General features: G+C 46.9%; 1 protein-coding gene across 1 annotated transcript in view; it reads right to left on the bottom strand.

Annotated features, from left to right (window-relative positions):
• PSMD1 (proteasome 26S subunit, non-ATPase 1) overlaps positions 1 to 21,871 on the bottom strand; it is a 140,364-nt gene that overhangs the window by 8,724 nt on the left and 109,769 nt on the right. Inside the window, exons 19-21 of the mRNA XM_087872018.1 lie at positions 19,380 to 19,482; positions 5,508 to 5,677; positions 265 to 357 (exon numbers count right to left, since the gene is read on the bottom strand). Coding sequence (XP_087728144.1) covers positions 265 to 357; positions 5,508 to 5,677; positions 19,380 to 19,482 — 366 coding nt within the window. The remainder of the gene's footprint in view (positions 1 to 264; positions 358 to 5,507; positions 5,678 to 19,379; positions 19,483 to 21,871) is intronic.

Raw genomic sequence — 21,871 nt, 5'->3', positions numbered from 1 at the left:
CTTACAAAGCAGGAAGGTCAATTTTGTAGATGAAGTAAACAAATTCGGGGTTTTGGCTCCTTTGCTATAGAAAGGCTGAAGCACTAGGTCACCATAAGATTGTCCATCTGTCTGTAATCCACCCACCCATCCATGTAGGAGATGGGCGGCATAAAAATCTAATAAATAAATAAAAAAACCCTGTCTATCTCTCTGGCGTGGTTATGGATGAGTGAGGCTCTATAGACAGGGACCCAGATGCCCCTGATGGAACACACAACAAACCTTTTCCTTCTCCTTCTCTTTGGGCACTTCCAAGGGGGCTGGGTAGGCAAATGTGGAGGGCTTGACGTTCGACCGGTACTGCACTTTTGGCATCTGAAAAAAATGGAAGGAAAGAGGGGAGGAGGGGAGGGAAGGAGGAAGGGAGGGAAGGAGGGAGGGAGGAAAGAAGCAAGTAAGCAGGGAGGGAGGGAGAGAGGAAGAAGGAGGGAGGGAGGGAGGGAAGAGGGAAGGGAGGAAAGAACAGCAGGAGGAAAGAAGGAAGGGAAGGAGGAAGGAAAAAAGCAAGCAAGCAGGAAGGAAGTGAGAGACGAAGAGGGAGGGAGGAAGGAAGGGAGGGAAGAGGGAAGGGAGGGAGGGAGAGAGAGAGGAGGAGGGGGAGGAAGGGAGGGAGGAGGGAAGGAAGAGAGGAAAGAACGGCGGGAGGAAAGAAGGAAGGAAGGAAAAAAGCAAGCAAGCAGGGAGGAAGTGAGAGACGAAGAGGGAGGGAGGAAGGGAGGGAGGGAGAGAGGGAGAGGGGGAGGAAGGGAGGGAGGGAGGGAAGGAAAGGAGGAAAGAAGGGCAGGAGGAAAGAAGGGCAGGAGGGAGGAAGGAAGGAAAGAAACAAGTAAGCAGGGAGGGAGCGAGAGAGGAAGAGGGAGGGAGGAAGGGAAGAGGGGGAGGGAGGGAGGAGATGCAAAGGAGGAAGGAAGGAACAATTTCAGAGGCTGAAGACCAATTCAGAGAGCAAACAAAGTGGAATGCATAGTTCCCTTGAGGGGAGGGGCTGCTTGGCTCAGGAATTTTGGGAGTTGAAGTCCACCAGTCATAGAGTGGCCAAAGCTGCTCCTGTAGAGCGCAGAAAAATAGGATTGATTTTGCTCTGATTTTTTAAAATACCAAAAGGTCAGCACACTGGGCAGAAGCTTGTCGCTCCAAATCTGGCACGCCTGAGGACTTGTCAGATAAGACTTCCTTTCTGGGGACGGGGGAGAGGAGGTTACACCTCAATAAAATAAGACAAATGAAGGAGGATCTTTTCTGAGGATGACAAACTGTCTGCTTGCTAGGATGTGACTGCAACTCCGAACGTGTCCTTGCCGGTTGAACTTGCAAAGTCTTTTTGTAAAAGTCTTACAAAAAAAAGACGCTGAGACTTTGGAAAAAGTGCAGAGAAAAGCAACAAAGAGGATTAGGGGCCTGGAGGCTAAAACATACGAAGAACGGTTGCAGGAACTGGGTAGGTCTCGTTTAATGAAAAGAAGGACCAGGGGAGACATGATAGCAGTCTTCCAATATCTCAGGGGCTGCCCCAAAGAAGAGGCAGTCAAGCTATTCTCCAAAGCACCTGAAGGCAGGACAGGAAGCAACGGGTGGAAACTAATCAAGGAGAGAAGCAACCTGGGAATAAGGACAAAATTATTAACATTGAGAACAATTAACCGGTTTGCCTCCAGAAGTTGTGGGTGCTTCATCACTGGAGGTTTTTAAGAAGAGACTAAACAGCCATTGTCTGAAATGCCGAAATGGGAGCACGCGCACGCAGGGGAGTGCTGGAAACCGGAAGAGCAGTTGAGCTTCCGGTTTCCGGATTATGCGTGTGCATCTGTCACCTGGTCTTCCGGTATCTGGCATGCATGTGTGTGCAAAGACCAGCTGGCCAGCAGACATGTGTGGGCCATAACCCGGAAGAGCAACGGGCGACGGCTGGCGTGCCCAGAGAGATGGCTCCGCGTGCCACTTCCGGCACGTGTGCCATAGGTTCGCCCTCAAAGCCACAAAGATCCTAACCCAGTGTTTTTCAATCTTGGAAGCTTGAAGATGGGTGGACTTCAACTCCCAGAATCCCCCAGCCAGCGCTGCTGGCTGGGGGATTCTGGGAGTTGAAGTCCACCCATCTTCAAGCTTCCAAGGTTGAGAAACACTGTCCTAACCGGAAGCCCCGCATTCAATTCTGGTGCCGACCGGAAGTCCCTCACCATAGAGTCTCACCATAGAGGTTCCCTCACCATAGAGTCTCCTCCTAGCATGGCATCCTTTTTCCTCTACCTCTCCTAACCAAAAGCCCTATCAATTGTGGAGCCGACCGGCGACAGGGAGCCGCAGCAGAGGGATGAAAGAGCCACATGCGGCTCCAGAGCCACGGGGTTGCTGACTCCTGGAGTAGAAGACCTCCAAAGTCCCTTCCAGTTTTGTTCTGATTGATTTTATTTTATTTTATTTTATTTTATTTTATTTTATTTTATTTTATTTTATTTTATTTTATTTTATTTTATTTTATTTTATTTTATTTTATTATTTTATTTTATTTTATTTTATTTTATTTTATTTTATTATTTATTTTATTTTATTTATTTTATTTTATTTTTTATTTATTTTTATATGCCGCCCTTCTCCGGAGACTCAGGGCGGCTTACAATGCGTTAAGCAATAGCCTTCATTCTTTTGTATATTTATACAAAGTCAGCTTATTGCCCCCACAAACTGGGTCCTCAATTTACCTACCTTAGAAAGGATGGAAGGCTGAGTCAACCTTGAGCCTTGGCGAGATTCGAACCAGCAGAAATTGCAGGCAGCTGGATGTTAAATGGGCCAAATTCTATTTAATTAGTTTGAAATAATTATTTTGACTTTCGGGTACAAATGCTTTTATTTTGGCTGTTCACCGCCCTGAGTCCGAAAGGAGAAGGGTGGTATACAAATTTAAAAATAAATAAATAAATAAATAAATAAATAAATAAATAAATAAATAAATAAATAAATAAGTAAGTAGGTAAGTAAGTAAGTAAGTAAGTAAGTAGGTAGGTAGGTAAGTAAGTAAGTAAGTAAGTAAATAAATAAATAAATAAATAAATAACTGCTGCCTTAGTAGGAGGCATTAGCCTCCTACGCCACTCAGGCTCCCTTGGGAATCTTCACAATTTCCAATCCCTGATCCCAGCTCATTTCGAATATTGTACATAATACCAAAAATATGCCTGAACACCTGTCAAGAACCCTACCTGCTGAATCACAGGGTCCGTGGGGACTGGCAGTGGCTTTGAGCCCCGTCCGTGTGTCTGAGCTGGTGGGCTCAATGGGAGCTATTTGTCATTATTACGCCGCTCAGTTTGTCTTCAGCTCAAGACCTGAGGGGCTTTTCCATTTTATTTCATGGAAATAAAACACCAGAGACACACAGCTCCGATGACGAGCGCAGAACAGACTGCAGGAGGAGTAAGCCGGTCACCCCTGTCGACTGACGGAAGGAACGAGGTACGGGTAATCCTCGACTTACAACAGTTCGTTTAGTGACCGTTCGAAGTTTACAACGGCACTGGGGAAAAAAAAAGTGACTTAGGACCGTTTTTCACAGTTACGACCGTTGCAGCCTCCCCATGGGCACGTGATCAAAATTCAGACACTTTTGGCCACCGACTCATACTTACGACGGTTGCAGTGTCCCGGGGGACATGTGATCCCCTTTTGCAACATTCCGATAAGCCAAGTCAGTGAGGAAGCCGGATTCACTGAACCGTCGTGCGACTAACTTAATATCCGAGGCAAGAAAAGTGGTTAAATGAGGGCAAAATTCACTTATCAACTCTTTCCCTTAAACAAGGGAAGTTTCGGCCTCAATGGCGGTCGTAAATCGAGGACTACCTGTATTCAACCTCCTTTCAAGAGAGAGGTCAATATTATTTCCTGGTGTCAGGCCCGGAAGCCGTCTTTTTCGTTGTGGTTAGTATGCTGAATTAACCACTATGCTACTCTCGTTTCAGGATACGCTTTTCTGATTGGGGGGGGGGGGGCGGCCTGTCAGGCAACTGGAAGCCATCTTTTGCATTGGGCCTTCAGGCCTACCACATTTACTACTGTGGGAAACTGGGAGGGGAGAATTGTATGGAGCATGGATGATATATAGTCATAATAACATTCCTTTCTCAGAGAGTCAAGGACATCTTGCCCTGCACCTGGAGGGGCGTGACTGGGAGGCATCTCCAGTTGGGACGGTGCTTGGATTGGACCGTGTGATGGACATGTGAGTGCAGGGGAAGGGACTTGGGCTTTCCTTTGGGTGTGGAAAACCTGGAAGCTTTCAGATTCGGGTTTTCCCAGCTGTGCCAATCAATCAATTAATCAATCAATCAATCAATAATTTTATTTCTATACCGCCCTTCTCCTGAAGGACTCAGGGCGGTGTACAGCCTATTTAAAAACACAAGACAAAACAGCAATTAAAATTTAAAATAATTAAATAAATTCGGCTCAATTTAAAACCCCAGAAATTTAAAACACCCAATTTAAAATTATTATGTCGATAGCCCAGCCTGGTGGAACAACAGGGTCTTCAGTGCACAGCGAAATACCCGGAGGTCGGAGATCTTACGTATTTCCGGGGGCAGTTCATTCCACAGGGCTGGGGCTCCCACAGAGAAGGCCCTCCCCCTGGGTGTCGCCAGCCGACATAACTTGGCTGATGGCACCCGGAGGAGACCCTCTCTGTGGGAGCGGACTGGCCGGTGGGAGGCTTTTGGTGGCAGAAGACGGTCTCGAAGGTATCCTGGTCCTATGCCATGGAGTGCTTTAAAGGTGGTAACCAACACCTTGAATCGCACTCGGAAGACCACCGGGAGCCAGTGCAGCTCGCGCAGGAGGGGTGTCACATGGGCACAACGAGTTGCGCCCATAACCACCTGCGCGGCCGCATTCTGGACCAGTTGGAGCCTCCGAGTGCTCTTCAAGGGGAGCCCCATGTAGACAGCATTACAGTAGTCCAACCGGGAGGTAACAAGGGCATGAGTGACTGTGCGCAGGGCGTCCCGATCAAGAAAGGGATGCAACTGGCGAATCAGGCGGACCTGATAAAAGGCCCCCCTGGCCACGGCCGTCATATGCTCTTCTAAAGACAGCCGTGCGTCCAGGAGGACACCCAGATTGCGAGCCCTCTCTGTGGGGGGCAAAGATTCACCCCCAATAGTCAGTGATGGCACCAGCTGACTATATCGGGAAACCAGAAGCCACAGCCACTCAGTCTTGGAGGGGTTGAGTCTGAGCCTGTTCCTCCCCATCCAGACCCGCATGGCCTCCAGGCACCGGGACATCACATCATAAAATGGAAATAAATAGGACATTTTTCATAAAATGGAACTTTGAGGAACTTGGAGTCTTACTTCCTATCGCAAGGAGAAGCACCGCAGCATTTTCCTTGGCCAGTTGAGCAGGTAAAAAAAAAACAAAAACCACCTCCGTCTCCAGAGCATCGTTTCGATGCCCGCAGCACCTACCTTGAGGTCCTTGTTAAGGCCGATGACGCAGGTCGGAGTGAACGCCAAAGACAAGAAGTGGGACAGAGGGAACCAAAACCAGAATTGGGTAAAGACCAGGACTCCGACCACCGAAGGCATGTGTGTGTGACCGGTCCTTGACTGCAGAGAAATTGTGACGTTGTGGCCACCTGGAGAGGATTTACACAAAGAGAGAGGCTTAGATTTAAGTGGGCTGAAAGAAATCACAACAGTAAGAGAGAGAACTCTTCGACCGTGGGAATGGATGTTCTTTGGATGATTGTAGAGACGGACATTCCCCAAGAGCAATGGTGGCGCAGTGGTTAGAGTGCGGTACTGCAGGCTACTTCCGCCGACTGCCGGCAGTTTGGCAGTTCGGGTCTCACCAGGCTCAAGGTTGACTCAGCCTTCCATCCTTCCGAGGTCGGTAAAATGAGAACCCAGATTGTTGGGGGCAAAAGGCTGACTCTGTAATCCGCTTAGAGAGGGCTGTAAAACACTGTGAAGCGGTATATAGGTCTAGGTGTTATTGCTGGAGTGTTCTGTCCCCGTCCCACACACGCACCCAACCAGCCAGCCGAGGGTTAAATAAACTCTTCAAACACTCAACGTCAGTGATAAGGAACTTGGCAGCAACTCCGTAGCTGCCTGCCAAGAACTTTTACTCCGATAACACAGACAAAAATACACACAGTTTGAATACTCCAGTTTGTAATTAAATCCACAGCAAATAGGCGTTGTGTCCAAAGGCGCAAAGTGACTCGCCAGAGATTTAGCTTCGTCCGTCACAGAGTCCGAATGGCCACCACACTCCCTTTTATAGCCTGTGGGGTGTGGTCCAGTGACTCAGCTTAATCTCTGGCACGCCTCCTTTTCTGCTGCACACGCTTGTCTCTCTGACGCTGGCGTGGGTCCAACCACAATGTTTCTTCGTCACTATCCGACAGCTCGGAAACACCTAGCTCCTGGCCAATCTCTTCTCCTTCGGGAGACACCTGAGGCATTGCCAGAGAGGAGGGTCCTGGAGAGGGAGGCCTGGCCGTCTCCTCTCCTTCATGTTCGAAGCCTTCTTCCTCCGATAAGATAGGCTCGGAGGACGGAGCCACAACACAGGGTCCTTGGTACTCTCTGAGCTTAATTGTTTTCTTGCAAATGTTTCATGACCCAACTATAAGTGCTGGGAGGGGAAGGGATATGACAAGAAAAGAAAGAAAGAGGAGGAGGAGGAGAAGAAGAAGAAAAGGAGAAGGAAGAGGAGAGGAAAAGGCCAAGTGTGACTGGACACACAAGGAATTTGTCTTTGGTGCATACGCTCTCAGTGTACATAAAAGAAAAGATATGTTCATCAAGAATCATAAGGTACAACGCTTAATGATAGTCGAAGGGAAACAGTCAAAGGATGCAAATGACCAGCTGTCTGCAAGGAGTATCAATCCTTCTATTCCCCACCATCCAGTCAGAGCTGAAGAAGCTCCTTGGATGGGAAGCAAAACGTCTTCAAAGAAAAAAACCAAAGTCCAGTTGCCTCCCGAAAAAGCACCTTTTGGGACCATCGCTAACCTGTGTCCCAGCCTTCCCTACCTGTTGGGAAACTGAGGCAGCCTTAGAAAGATTGTGGGAATGCAACAGCTGCTCTCCTGGAACAGACCAAGCATCTTTCTGGCCCAAGAAAGAGGAGCCTTGGTAGTACAGTGGTCTAAAGCACCCTGTTATTAAGAACAGCTGCCTGCAATTACTGCAGGTTCGAATCTCGCCAGGCTCAAGGTCGACTCGGCCTTCCATCCTTTCTAAGGTAGGTAAATTGAGGAGCCAGTTTGTGGGGGCAATAAGCTGACTTTGCATAAATATACAAAAAGGATGAAGGCTATTGTTTAGCACATTGTAAGCCGCCCTGAGTCTCCGGAGAAGGGCGGCATATAAATCAAATTAAAAATAAATAAATAAATAAAAAACTTCCTGTTTCCATGAACAGCTGACTCAGATTCTCGGGGGACTCTTCCCCTAGCAATGACTATTTTAACAGTTCCTCTTCACTCCCCCTGTAGAGAGACACGTCTTAATTGAAAACATGTGTTTCTCTCTACCACGTAGGTACGTGGTGAAGTCTAAGCCCAGGACACTAATCTGGGACTACGTCCGTTGGGTTTCCGGTTGTGCGTTGCACAAGGCCCGCTGACTTTTCGTCACCTTGCTCCATTTTTTTCTTGGAAATAAAGTCATCGTTCCGAACCGTTTTCCTCTCCTCTCTCCCGCGCCAGCCTCAAACTCTTCCAGCATCTGACAAAGCCTTTCTAAGAAGTTTTGTGTGTGTGTGTGTGTGAGAGAGGAACTCACTCCACCCTTCAGCCAGGAGAAGCTGTTGGATCTGCTTCCCCCTTCGATGCATCACAGCAACAGAATTCATCCTGCCAGATAACCCACCCCCGAGGATAATTTCATCTCTGGGAAAAAGCAGAAATGGCAGGAACTTGTCAAGCTGATGCTAGGCAGCCCCCATCCCCCCACCCCGGTCCATTTGAAGCTGCACAGAAAGAGTTGGCCCAGAGAAGGAGAAGGAAGGAAGGAAGGAAGGAAGGAAGGAAGGAGAAAAGGAAGGAAGGAAGGAAGGAAGGAAGGAAGGAAGGAAGGAAGGAAGGAAGGAAGGAAGGAGTTAACTCTGGTTTTTCAACCCCTTGTAGAGACTGGGCTGAAGGAGGACAGGAACCAGCAGCAGATGGTCTGGGTGTGTTTGGGAAAGAAGCCTGAATTGACGTAAACGGCAACTGAGGCTAAATCGTACGATGAACAGCTGAGGGAACTAACTATGTTTAGCCTAATGAAGAGAAGGCTTCAATCAATGAATCAATCAATGAACCAATGAATCAATCAATGACTCAATCAATCAACCAACCAATAATTCAGAATAGAGCTGGAAGGGGCCTTGGAGGTCTCTTAATCCAGGGGTCTCCAACCTTTCGGTCCTCAGGGACCACTAAATTCATAATTTTAAATCCCGCGGACCACTAGTACGATCTGCCTAATGACCAGCTGGGTGGGCGTGGCTAGGTGGTCATGTGACTTGGTGGGCATGGCCAACTCGATGTCACTCACGAGGGGCGCTTCACCGGCCTCTACTCGCCCCTCCCCTCCCAGCCCCTCCTCACCTATCCACCTGGGCTCCTTAGGGCCCCAAGAGGAAGCCGTTGCTGGAGCTAAGCAGCCACCAGGAGAAAAAGTTGGCAAAACAGTTCAAATTGGATCTGACTGAGAAGGAGGCTCAGCAGAAGCACCTCACTGAGGACTAGGAGCATTGGCTTTCCAAGCAGAGGGAAGACCTGCGGGAGTGCAAGGCCAGGTACCGGCGCCTGGAGGCTCAGTGGGCTGAGATGGTCAGCCGTTTTCGGCCTCCCCAGATTCCTAGAAAGGCTCTGGAGCCTGGGGATAGAGAAAAATGGGCCTTCCCCACCACCCCGTGAGGTCCTCCGGAGGCAGGGAACAGCCTGTTTCCCTATTTCTGGTGGGCCCAGAAGGCCCGAAAATCAGCTGGTTGGCACGCGCATGAGCTGAGCTCGCGTGCCCACCAATATGGCTACGCGCGCCACAGAAAGACACAGGAAGCTTTTTCAAACCCCTTCTGAAGAAGCAGCGTATGTGCGCACGCATGCATGCACACGTGTCTCCAGACAGGGTCCTTATGTCATGCTAAAAATGCTAAGTTCTTCTTAATTTATGAAAGTCTGGAATGTTATTTTTAAGCCGCAGACTGACTACCTACAATCTGGCTTTCCTTGAGCACTCCTCCTCTCCTCCGTTTCTTTCTCTCTTCTTCCTTTTCCTCTCCTCCTTTTTTCCTTTTCTTCCTCCTCCTCCTTTTTCTCCTCTTCCTCCTCCTCCTTTCCTTTTCCTCCTCTCCCCCTTTTTCTTCTCTTATTCCTCCTCTCCTTTTTTCCTCTTCCCCTCCTCTTCCTCTCTTCTTTCTTTTTCTCCTCTTCCTCCTCTTCTCCTCTTTAACCTTTTCCTCCTCCCCCTCTCTCCCTCTTCCTTTTTTCCATCCCCTTCCTCCCTTTTTTCTTTCCTCTCCTGCTCTTCATTCCTTTCTTTCTCTTCTTCTTTTCCTCTTCCTCCTCTCTTCTTCCTGCTTTTCTTCTTTTCCTCCTGTCTTCCTCCTCTTCCTTTTCCTCCTCTTCCTCCTCTCCTTTTTATCCTTTTCCTCCTCTTCATTCCTCTTTCTCCTCCTCTTCCTCCCCTTCTCCTTTTCCTCCTCTCCTCCTCCTCCTCATCTTCTTCTCCTTCTCCTCCTCTTCCTCCTGCTCTTCCTCTCCTCTCCTTTTTTCCTTTTCCTCCTTTCCTCCTCCTCCCCTCCTCAAGTCACTAAACAAATGGCTGTGATTTATTCATTCCTGTACTTATTCACTCCCACCACACCTGTTGCTTTGGCTTTTGGGACCTGCCATCTCAGCTCTTCTCCGTGTTGACAGAATAATGCCTGCTCTGCCGTGATTTAGGAAAGCAAAATTCCTGTGCTAATTTCCAGGAAAAAATGTTGTACAGCTACTGTTGGCAGCCAAGTGGTTGGCCTTCTTAGTGAGATACCTCAGGTTGTTTACAAAAAAAAAAACGCTGAAAAATGACTTACAACAGTCAGCAGTCCCCCGCCAACGGATTTTAACCAGACTCCCAAAATATCAATCCGTTCTTTGCGGTTGGAGATTTCTTGCTGCCCCCCTTCCTATAAGTTACTGAAACTATTACGGGAAATATTTGCGGCTCGCTAAATCTTTAAAGATGCCAGCAAATCAAAGTCTCCAAAATGGCCCACGGCCACCGTTCAAAGTCAGAATCACCTTCCTCCGTCAGGAGAAACCTGTAAATTATTTTGCTGTGCATGCATTCTAGCAAAAAATGAGGATGTTTCAGTAAATATATTTAAGTAAATTATGATTTTTAGGCTGAGGTTCCAAGAACATTCTTTGAAAAAGATCCATTCATTTCATTTAAAGAACTTGTGACCAGGGACTGCTCGAGTTTCAAATGCGTTAGTGAATCACACAGGCGATAAAATTGGAAACCAGCAATTTTCCCTTATCCTCTTCTTCAGTATCATTAATAAAATACAACAATATCCCATTATAAATACAATAAACATTATTATTGAACAGAAAACAGAAACAGAAGGAAAAGCGAAGGAACAGAATAAGCAAGGAATTGACATATGTGTCAATTCCCAGCCGGCTTCCAATCCGCAAAGTCAATGGAGGAAGCCAGGGTTTGCTTAATGACTACACGATTCGCTTAACGACTCTACAGGGATTTAGCTCAATAATCCTGGTATAAAAGGTCGTAAAATCAGGAGCAGCTCGCTTATCAACTACCTTGTTTGGTGATGGAAATATTGTAGACCCAATTGTGGTCATAAATCAGGGAATAACATAATAACAGGGTTGGAAGGGATCTTGGAGGTCTTCTAGTCCAACCCTCTGTTCAAGCAAGAAACCTTATACCACTCCAGACAAATGGCTGCCCAACCTTTTCTTAAAACCTCCAGTGAGGGAGCACCCACAACTTCTGGTGGCAAGTAGTTCCACTGGTTAATTGTTCTCGTCGTCATGAAATTCCTCCTTGCTTCTAGATTGGAGGACTCTATGTATATCATTTAGAGACCTGAATATCACTCTTAAGCCTTGTACATAATACAAATATTCTATTTCTGATTCCCTGCAATTGCATCTGATGACTTAATAAAACACGCTGCTCCCGACAGCGATGATGACATTCGATGTGGGGCGGAAGCAATTCCATGATTAACACAGGAGTCGAATGCAACTCCAAAACGGGGATCTTTTAAGAACTGATCCGCTTAAGCTCCCCCCCAAGACTTTTCTCTCCCCCCACGATCTATTTAAACATTTTATTATCATTCATTCATTCATTCATTCATTCATTCATTCATTCATTCGATTTATATGCTGCCCTTCTCCGGAGACTCAGGGCGGCTTACAATGCGTTAAGCAATAGCCATCATACTTTTGTATATACCTGCTTAGTAGGGCTTTCGCCCCCCCCAAGCGGTGTTCTTTTTTATACAAAGTCAGCTTATTGCCCCCCACAATCCGGGTCCTCATTTTACCTACCTCGAAAGGATGGAAGGCTGAGTCAACCTTGAGCCTGGTGAGATTTGAACTCGCGGTAATTGCAGGCAGCTGGTGCTACTTAACAGCACTTTAGTCTGCTGCACCACCGAGGCTCTAATAAAACATTAGAAGCAATCACGTGTTCCCACGATGGCTTTAGGCTAGCTGGTCTCAGCCCTACAATCTCTGACAGCAACAGCAACAATAGGATTGAACCGCAGTGGCGTAAGTGCTTAGAATGCAGCATTGCAGACTGACTCTGCCCACTGCCAGCAGTTTGATCCTGACCGGCTCAAGGTTGACTCAGCCTCCCATCCCTTCTGAGGTCGGTAAAATGAGGACCCAGATTGTTGGGGGCAAGAGGCTGACTCTGTAAATCACTTAGAGAGGGCTGTAAAGCGGTATATAAGTCTAAGTGCTATTGCTATTGCTCGTCCTTCCTTCCTTCCTTCCTTCCTTCCTTCCTTCCTTCCTTCCTTCCTTCCTTCCTTCCTTCCTTCCTTCCTTCCTCTCTCTCTCCCTCTAATTGTTCTATCAGGAAATTCCTCCTTATTTCTTGGTCGCTTCTCTCCTTGATTAGTTTCCATCCATTGTTTCTTGTCCTGCCCTCAGGGACTTTGGAGAAGATGCATTTGGAAGAGGCGTTAATTTTCTCCAACCAGATGTGGTCCAGGGGATACTAGAAGTCTAAGAATTGCCTTGTTTTGTGATACGGGTGGCAATTGAGCTTAAAAAAAAATATTTAGAATTCTATCCTGCCTTTATAAGGGATTCAAAGTCGTGTACATACATAATACTTTTTCCTTCCCCTGTTTTCCCCACAACAAAGAGCCTTGGTAGTACAGAGGTTTAAGGCACCCTGTTATTAAGCTGGTTATTAAGACCAGCTGTCTGCAATTACTGCAGGGTTCGAATCTCGCCAAGGCTCAAGGTTGACTCAGCCTTCCATCCTTTCTAAGGTAGGTAAATTGAGGACCCAGTTTGTGGGGGCAATAAGCTGACTTTGTATAAAAATATACAAAAGTATGAAGGCTATTGCTTAATGCATTGTAAGCCGCCCTGAGTCTCCGGAGAAGGGCGGCATATAAATCAAATTAAAAAAACAAAACAAAAACAATCTCGAGAGGTGGGTTAGGCTGAGAGACAGGGACTTGCCCAAAGTCACTCAACTCAGCTTCTGTGCCTAAAGCAGGACTAGAACTCCCAGTCTCCTGATTGGCTCAAAGTCACCCAGCTGGCTTTCATGACTAAAGCAGGACTAGAACTCCCAGTCTCCTGGTGATTGGCTCAAAGTCACCCAGCCGGCTTTCATGCCTAAAGCAGGACTAGAACTCCCAGTCTCCTGATTGGCTCAAAGACACCCAGCCGGCTTTCATGCCTAAAGCAGGACTAGAACTCCCAGTCTCCTGGTGACTGGCTCAAAGTCACCGAGCTGGCTTTCATGACTAAAGCAGGACTAGAACTCCCAGTCTCCTGGTGATTGGCTCAAAGTCACCGAGCTGGCTTTCATGCCTGAAGCAGGACTAGAACTCCCAGTCTCCTGGTGATTGGGCCAAAGTCACCCAGCTGGCTTTCATGCCTAAAGCAGGACTAGAACTCCCAGTCTCCTGATTGCTCAAAGTCACCCAGCTGGCTTTCATGCCTAAAGCGGAACTAGAACTCCCAGTCTCCTGATTGGATCAAAGTCACCCAGCTGGCTTTCATGCCTAAAGCAGGACTAGAACTCCCAGTCTCCTGGTGACTGGCTCAAAGTCACCCAGCTGGCTTTCATGCCTAAAGCGGAACTAGAACTCCCAGTCTCCTGGTGATTGGCTCAAAGTCACCGAGCTGGCTTTCATGCCTGAAGCAGGATTAGAACTCCCAGTCTCCTGGTGATTGGGCCAAAGTCACCCAGCTGGCTTTCATGCCTAAAGCAGGACTAGAACTCCCAGTCTCCTGATTGCTCAAAGTCACCCAGCTGGCTTTCATGCCTAAAGCGGAACTAGAACTCCCAGTCTCCTGATTGGATCAAAGTCACCCAGCTGGCTTTCATGCCTAAAGCAGGACTAGAACTCCCAGTCTCCTGGTGACTGGCTCAAAGTCACCCAGCTGGCTTTCATGCCTAAAGCGGAACTAGAACTCCCAGTCTCCTGGTGATTGGCTCAAAGTCACCGAGCTGGCTTTCATGCCTGAAGCAGGACTAGAACTCCCAGTCTCCTGGTGATTGGGCCAAAGTCACCCAGCTGGCTTTCATGCCTAAAGCAGGACTAGAACTCCCAGTCTCCTGATTGCTCAAAGTCACCCAGCTGGCTTTCATGCCTAAAGCGGAACTAGAACTCCCAGTCTCCTGATTGGATCAAAGTCACCCAGCTGGCTTTCATGCCTAAAGCAGGACTAGAACTCCCAGTCTCCTGGTGACTGGCTCAAAGTCACCCAGCTGGCTTTCATGCCTAAAGCGGAACTAGAACTCCCAGTCTCCTGGTGATTGGCTCAAAGTCACCGAGCTGGCTTTCATGCCTGAAGCAGGATTAGAACTCCCAGTCTCCTGGTGATTGGGCCAAAGTCACCCAGCTGGCTTTCATGCCTAAAGCAGGACTAGAACTCCCAGTCTCCTGATTGCTCAAAGTCACCCAGCTGGCTTTCATGCCTAAAGCGGAACTAGAACTCCCAGTCTCCTGATTGGCTCAAAGTCACCCAGCTGGCTTTCATGCCTAAAGCGGAACTAGAACTCCCAGTCTCCTGGTGATTGACTCAAAGTCACCCAGCTGGCTTTCATGCCTAAGGCAGGACTAGAACTCCCAGTCTCCTGATTGCTCAAAGTCACCCAGCTGGCTTTCATGCCTAAAGCGGAACTAGAACTCCCAGTCTCCTGATTGGATCAAAGTCACCCAGCTGGCTTTCATGCCTAAAGCAGGACTAGAACTCCCAGTCTCCTGGTGATTGGATCAAAGTCACCCAGCTGGCTTTCATGCCTAAAGCGGAACTAGAACTCCCAGTCTCCTGACTGGATCAAAGTCACCCAGCTGGCTTTCATGCCTAAAGCAGGACTAGAACTCCCAGTCTCCTGGTGATTGACTCAAAGTCACCCAGCTGGCTTTCATGCCTAAGGCAGGACTAGAACTCGGTCACCTGGTTTCTAGGCCAGCGCTTTAACCACAAACATACCAGCACAACTATCTTAAGAGAAAGCCACAGTGGTGTCAACTGCATCATGGCATCACCCTGCAAATGTCACCAATTATGTCATTTCCATCACAATGTCAGAGCATCAGTGGTGGGATTAAGCCAATTTGCACCTATTCGGGAAAACGGTTGTTAACTTTCTAAGCAGTTCAGAGAACCGGTTGTTGGAAGAAATCTCCTTTTGTTTTTTTCCACTTTACAGGACTAATCCTGTAAGGAAGGCAGGAAGGAAACGTTCTGGTGGTATTTCTAGCCTAATCTTTATTGCCCTGCTTACAGAAATTGCCTCTCTGCTTAACCCTTGTAACATTGTAACAGCTAAGGCGAAGCGCCCATCGATGTGAGTGATGTTGAGTTGGCCACGCCACACGGTCACATGACCATCGAACCACGCCTACCTAGCTGGTCATTAGGGCAGAGAACTGGTTGTTAAATTATTTGAATCCGACCACTGCAGAGCATGGATGGCGTCACTTCCTATCCTTACAGACGCTCCTGTACACAAGAGCCACATTTTATTGCTAATCAATCTTTATTATTCATGGACCAGCTAAAGGACAGCATGACTCACTCACCGCAATATAATGTGGTTTACTTTCCGTGCTCCGGCCCTAAGTGGAGCCTTGCCATTCGTTGAAGTTATTTCAGATTTCTTAAAAAAAAAAAAAAAAAGTGGCAAGGGATTGCTGCAGAAACCAGACAGGAATCGAGAGCAGAGCATAAGAATGGCTTAAGGTCAAAATCCATTCTAGATTTGGAAATCTAGAATAGAATAGAGCTGGAAGGGACATTGGAGGTCAGCTAGTCCAGCCCCCTGTTCAAGCAAGTTCGCCTCCTAGGGGAGGTGAACGGGTAAAATGAATCCCTTCGGCACCCAACCGGCCAGCCAATTCCACACCCATCAATTTGCCGTTTCGTTTCGGCAATAGAGGCAGTCCCCGACTTACATCAGTTCATTTAGTGACCATTTGAAGTTACGACGGCACCAAAAAAAAAAGTGACTCAGGACCGTTTTTCACACTTACAACCATTGCCGCATCCCCGCGGTCACGCGATCAAAATCCAGCCACTTGGCCATCGGTTCATATTTATGACGGTTGCAGCGTCCCAGGATCCTGTGACCCCCTTTTACGACCTTTTCAGAAGCAAAGTCCATGGGGAAGCCAGATTCTGTTACTTAATTAACAACTGCAGTGATTCACTTAACAACTGGGGGCAAGCAAGGTTGTAAAATTTATTTATTTATATTTAAATTTATATACCGCCCTTCTCCCGAAGGACTCAGGGCGGTGAACAGCCAAAGGTAAAAAACATAGAATACAGAAATTTAAAAGCAGTGGGGCAAAACTCACTTGTCTCGCATAACCACAGAAATGATGGGCTCAATTGTGGTCTTAAGTTGAGGACTAACTGTACTGGTTTATCTATCTATCTATCTATCTATCTATCTATCTATCTATCTATCCATCCATCCATCCATCCATCCATCCATCCATCCATCATCTATCTATGATTATCATTTTCTATCTATCTATCTATCTATCTATCTATCTATCTATCTATCTATCATCTATCATCTATCTATCATCTATCTATGATTATCTATCATTTTCTATGTATTGTTATCATTTATGTATCTGCCTACCTACCTATCAATTTCAGATTTCAGATTTATTTCAGATTTCTATACTGCCCTTCTCCTTTCGGACTCATCTATCATCTAATCTCTCTCTCTCTCTCTCTTTCTTTCTTATAGATATTGTATTGTCCAGCTCTCTGGCATATTTGTTGACTTTCACGTAATGACTCCGGCAGGCCCTGCGGCATAATTTGTATAATTAATGAATGATGAAGCTCCCTCCGTCTCCTCAATATGCACCCTCTCATTACATATCCCATAAGACTTCTGGCTAGAAAACAAAGCAAAGCTGCGATTTGTGTGTGTGTGTGTGTGGGGGGGGGAGGTTGGTCCTCTGCCAGGGAACAAATGGAAGATAATGGAATAACTGGAGGTAGCTATTATGCACGTTACTTTGCCATAATGAGCGAAGATGTAAAAGGCATCAAATATGCACGATCGGCATCTACACAGAGAAGAGAATCGGCATTTATGCCTGTTTGAATGGCATCTGCTGCCTGAAGTGTCTCTTCCACCCCAAAGATGCTTTTTTTTCCCCAAGAGGCAATTGGACTTTCTGGTTTTTCTTTGAAGACCTTTCCCTTCTCATCCAAGAAGCTTCTTCAGTTCTGACCGGATGATGGGGAATGGACGGATTTGTATTCCTTGCAAACAGCTGGTCATTTGCATCCTTTGAGAGAGTCCTTGAGGCCACCTGGAGGTTTACCTGTGTCCTCAGGGTCACCTGAGTGGTGCAAGTGGGCGTGGAGCCGCCTTGGAACTGCTGAAAGGAGCTGCGTTGTAGACTGGAGATAAATGATATCGTATCATCGTATCAATCATGTCGGTGAGGCTCTGCACCCATTTGCATCACTCGGGAGACCCTGAGGACACAGGTAAACCTCCAAGTGGCCTCAAGGACTCTCTAAAAGGATGCAAATGACCATCCTGTGAGGTGATAAGGGCTAAGAAGAGAGCTTTCATACTGAAGGGAAGACAAGAGCTCAGTCTCCCGTTTCCTTAGCCGCTACAGCAAATTGACTCTAAATAAATAATTCACAGATACAGTGAATAACACGGCTCTGTTTTGAATAACAAGGCCAGGAGCACAGAGCCCCCTTCTAAAGAAGCACACACACAGCAATAGGCCAACAACAAATGGAAACAGAGAAGTGGGAGCCAAACAAACAAGTCAGAGTGTCTGGATAAAGAAATCTTTGCCCAAGCTGGTATTGTCCTGCTTATCTTCTGGACTCTCCTCTCACGTGGGTATTATGATGCTTATCATTATTCCGTTGTTTTGCATTATACACTGAGAGCTTCTGCACTGGAGAGAAATTCCTTGTGCATCTAATCACACTTTGATCAAATAAAGAGATCTGTTCTCTCCTCTTCTGGATTCTCTGTCCTGTCCTGTCCTATTCTAATGTTTTATTCCATTATCCTATCCTATAATTCTATTTTATCCTATCCTATCCTATCCTTTTATTCTATTTTCTAAATTCTATTCTTTTTGTCTATTCTATTCTATTCTTTTCTATTCTATTCTACTTTCTATTCTATATTCTATTCTATTCTTTTTGTCTATTCTATTCTCTATTCTATTCTATTTTCTATTTTATTTTCTATTCTATATTCTATTCTATTGTCTATTCTATTCTATCCTATTCTATATTCTATTCTATTTTCTATTCTATTCTATTCTATATTCTATTCTATTTTCTATTCTATATTCTATTCTATATCCTATTCTATTCTATTCTATTCTATTCTATTCCATTCTATTCTATTCTCTATTCTATTCTATTCTATATTCTATTCTATTTTCTACTCTATATTCTATTCTATTCTTTATTCTATTCTATTCTATTCTATTCTATTCTATTCTATTCTATTCTATTTTCTATATTTTATTCTATATCCTATTCTATTCTTTTTGTCTATTCTATTCTATTCTATTCTATTCTATTCTAGTCTATTCTATTCTATTCTATTCTATTCTATTTGTCTATTCCATTCTGCCCCCTTTTTTATATTCTACTTTATTGTTTATTAGCAATACCAATAGCACTTAGACTTATATACCGCTTCACAGTGTTTTACAGCCTTCTCCAAGCAGTTTACACCATCTGGCCCCCCAACAATCTGGCTCCTCATTTTACCGACCTCAGAAGAATGGAAGGCTGAGTCCACCTTGAGCCTGGTGAGATTCGAACTGCCAAATTGCAGTCAGCCGGCAGTCAGCCGAAGTAGCCTGCAGTACTGAACTCTCACCACTGCGCCACCATGGCTATTGTGTGTTGCGTTGCGTTGCGTTGCATTCTATTGTATTCAATTCTATTTTAGGTAAATTTACCAATGCATCTAATATACAAACAGAGCAGGGGTGGGTTCTAAATTTTTTTACTACCGGTTCTGTGGGCGTGACTTATTTTGTGGGTGTGGCTTGGAGGTCATGTGACTAGGTGGGCGTGGCTAGCTGGTCAGAGTCATTTCTGGAAGGTCCTCGCACTTACGACCAGTCCTCGCACTTACGACCCGACTCATTTGTTTGCTTTTAACACTGATCAGCTGTAGGGCGGCCCTTTGAAGCCCCACGGCAAGAGTTTAAACAGTTTTTTTCCCTCTAGTCATCAGCTGGGACTCAGGAGGCAGCAATAGATTGGGGGTGGGGCCAAATAAAAGGTAAGAATAACGTGGGGTGGGTGGGGGGAAGGGAGAACCAGTTCGGTGACATCATATCGTCACCGCTACCAGTTCGGCCGAACCGGACCGAACCGGGAGGAACCCACTACTGAAACAGAGACAAAAAAGTCCCTCCGAACTTGGAAATTCTGTGTGTCAGGACTACAATTTTGAAGGACTACAACCTCCAAAATTGTCAACCCCAGGTGCCTCAAGCTGCGGTTCAAAGGAACTTTCTTGATTTTAAAACAAGGGATCAAAATCAACAGTTTCAGTGCCGGGACACCAATGAATTACCTGCATCCAATATGCCCTGAGCCAGGATCGCACCAAACTTAGCCATCACGTCGTCGTGTTTATCGTTGATGACCTTGGAGTAAAGTTGCCTGAACTGGCTGACCTGGAAGAGAAAGGTTAAAAAAAAAAAAAAAAAAAAAGGTTTTTTTGGTTAAAAAAAAAATTGTTCCCTAGAGGCCACTAAAAGTGAAATGTATAAACTGAATGAATGGATATATAAATAAATAAAGCGGCTGCATAAATAAATGGAAATAAATAAATAAATGAACAAACTCTAGGTCCGTGATGGCGAACCTATGGCACACGTCTCACAGGTGGCACGCGGAGCCATATTAGTGGGCACGCCAGCTCAGCTCTGGGGCGCATGCGCGCGCCGGCCAGCTGATTTTCGGGCCTTCTGGGCCCACCAGAAGTAGGGAAACAGGCTGTTTCCTGCCTCCGGAGGGCTTGGGGGGGTGGGAAGGCCTGTTTTTCTTTCTTACCTGGTTCCAGATCCTCTCTGTGTATCTGGGAAAGGCAAAAATAGCCTTTCCCACTCCCTTGGAGGCCCTACGGAGGCTGAAAGGGCCCATTTCCCGACTCCCGGTGGGACAGGAAGTGACGTTTTTTCCTGTCCCCAGCCTCCAGAGACTCCTAGAGAGGCTCCTACAGACTCCTAGAGAGGTTCTGGAGGCTGGGGACAGCAAAAAATGTCACTTCCTGTCCCACCGAGAGTTGGGAAATGGGCCCTTTCAGCCTCCGTAGGGCCTCCAAGGGAGTGGGAAAGGCTGTTTTTGCCCTTCCCAGATACACAGAGAGGATCTGGAACCAGGTAAGAAAGAAAAACGGGCCTACCAGGCCATCATGTGCCAGGAGCGGGGGAGGGGGGGAGGGGGTTGTGCACACATGCGCGTGGGCACGTGCGCGCGCGACCCTCCCCCGCCCCCCCCCTCCTGGCACACGATGGCAAAAAGGTTAGCCATCACTGCTCTAGGTTATAGATAGACCTGGACTTACAACCATTCGTTTAGTGACTGTTCAAAGTTACCATGGCAATGAGAAAAGTTTTTCACACTTACGACCATTGCGGCATCCCCAGGGTCATGTGATCAAAATTCAGAGGCGTGGCAACTGACTCATATTTATGACGGTCGCAGTTTTCCAGGCGGTCACGTGATCCCCTTTTGCGACCGTCTTGACAAGCAAAGTCAATGGGGAAGCCGGATTCACTTAACGACCATGTTACCAACTTAACTAAAACATGTGAAGAACAAGTGCAGGATTTGGGTTTGGCTAGTCTAGAGGAAAGACTAAGGGTGACATGATAGCACTATTTCGGTATCTGAGGGGCGGCAACAAAGAAGAAGGGGCCAACTTATTTTCCAAAGCATCAAAAGGTAGGACAAGAAGCAATGGGTGGAAACTAATCAAGGAGAGAACTACTTAGAAATAAGGAGAAACTTCCTAACAGTGAGGACAGTTAACCAGTGGAACAACTTGCCACAAGACGTTGTAGGTCTTCATCACTGGAGGTTTTTAAAAAGAGACTGGACAGTCACTTGCCTGCAATGGGATAGGACAGTGATGGCTAACCTGTTTGCCGTTGCGTGTCAAAAGCAGGGGGAACATAGGGGGGTCGTGCTTGCGTGTGCCCGCATCCATAATTCAATGTGCACCGCCCGCCCGCCATGCATGCACATGCGACCCCCAGTGCAACCCCCTCTTTTTGCATGTGATGGCCAGGTGGGCCCAGTAGGCCCATTTATCACCCTCCCCACACTCCAGAAGTTTTCTTGGCGCCTGGGGAGGGCGAAAACAGCCTTCTCCACCACCAAGAGGCCCTCCAGAGGCCAGAAATGGCCTGTTTCCCGACTCCCAGTGGGCCCGGAAGGCCCGAAAATCAGCTGGCCTGCGCACGCATGCACGCTGGAGCTGAGCTAGGGCAACGCTTGCATGCCCACAGATATGACTCCATGTGCCACCTGTGGCACGCGTGCCATAGGTTCGCCATCACGGGTATAGGATCTCCTGCTCGAGCAGGAGGCTGGGCTAGAAGACCTCTAAGGTCCCTTCCAGCTCTATTTTGATCATTTCCGATGGGTTGACGCCCTATGGATAAAGAACCTTCTCAAAAAGGAGGATGCGTTTAGCTCAAATTTTTTTCCGACACAAGGGGCAAGAGCCAAAAGCATTCCCGACAAAGGTTTCCCCCCCCCCCCCCCGAACAAGTGACAAATCAAGAAACGCCGTTAGCCGAAAGATGAAAACTCTTTGGCTAACAACCGGGGCGGTGCCGCCATCTCATTCCTGCGGTTGTGAGGATTTGTGGGTTCAAGCTATTTACAAGTCCTTGACAGTTCCTATAAACTTGGGAAATGACGGTGGGAGGGAAAAAAAAAAAAAAACCCGTTAGCCAAACGGGGCCAGGATCTGGTATTCACACCATCGTTAAATCTTCAGAGAAAACAGGATGAAGGATGAAGCTTGGAGATGTTCCGCAGATCTGCGAAAGT

The sequence above is a fragment of the Pantherophis guttatus genome, chromosome 6 (genome assembly GCF_059756535.1).
Source record: "Pantherophis guttatus breed Tessera chromosome 6, ASM5975653v1, whole genome shotgun sequence".
Lineage (NCBI taxonomy): Eukaryota > Metazoa > Chordata > Lepidosauria > Squamata > Colubridae > Pantherophis > Pantherophis guttatus.
The sequence above is the reverse complement of the archived record's forward strand: the minus strand, read 5'-3'. Positions and strand labels throughout refer to the sequence as shown.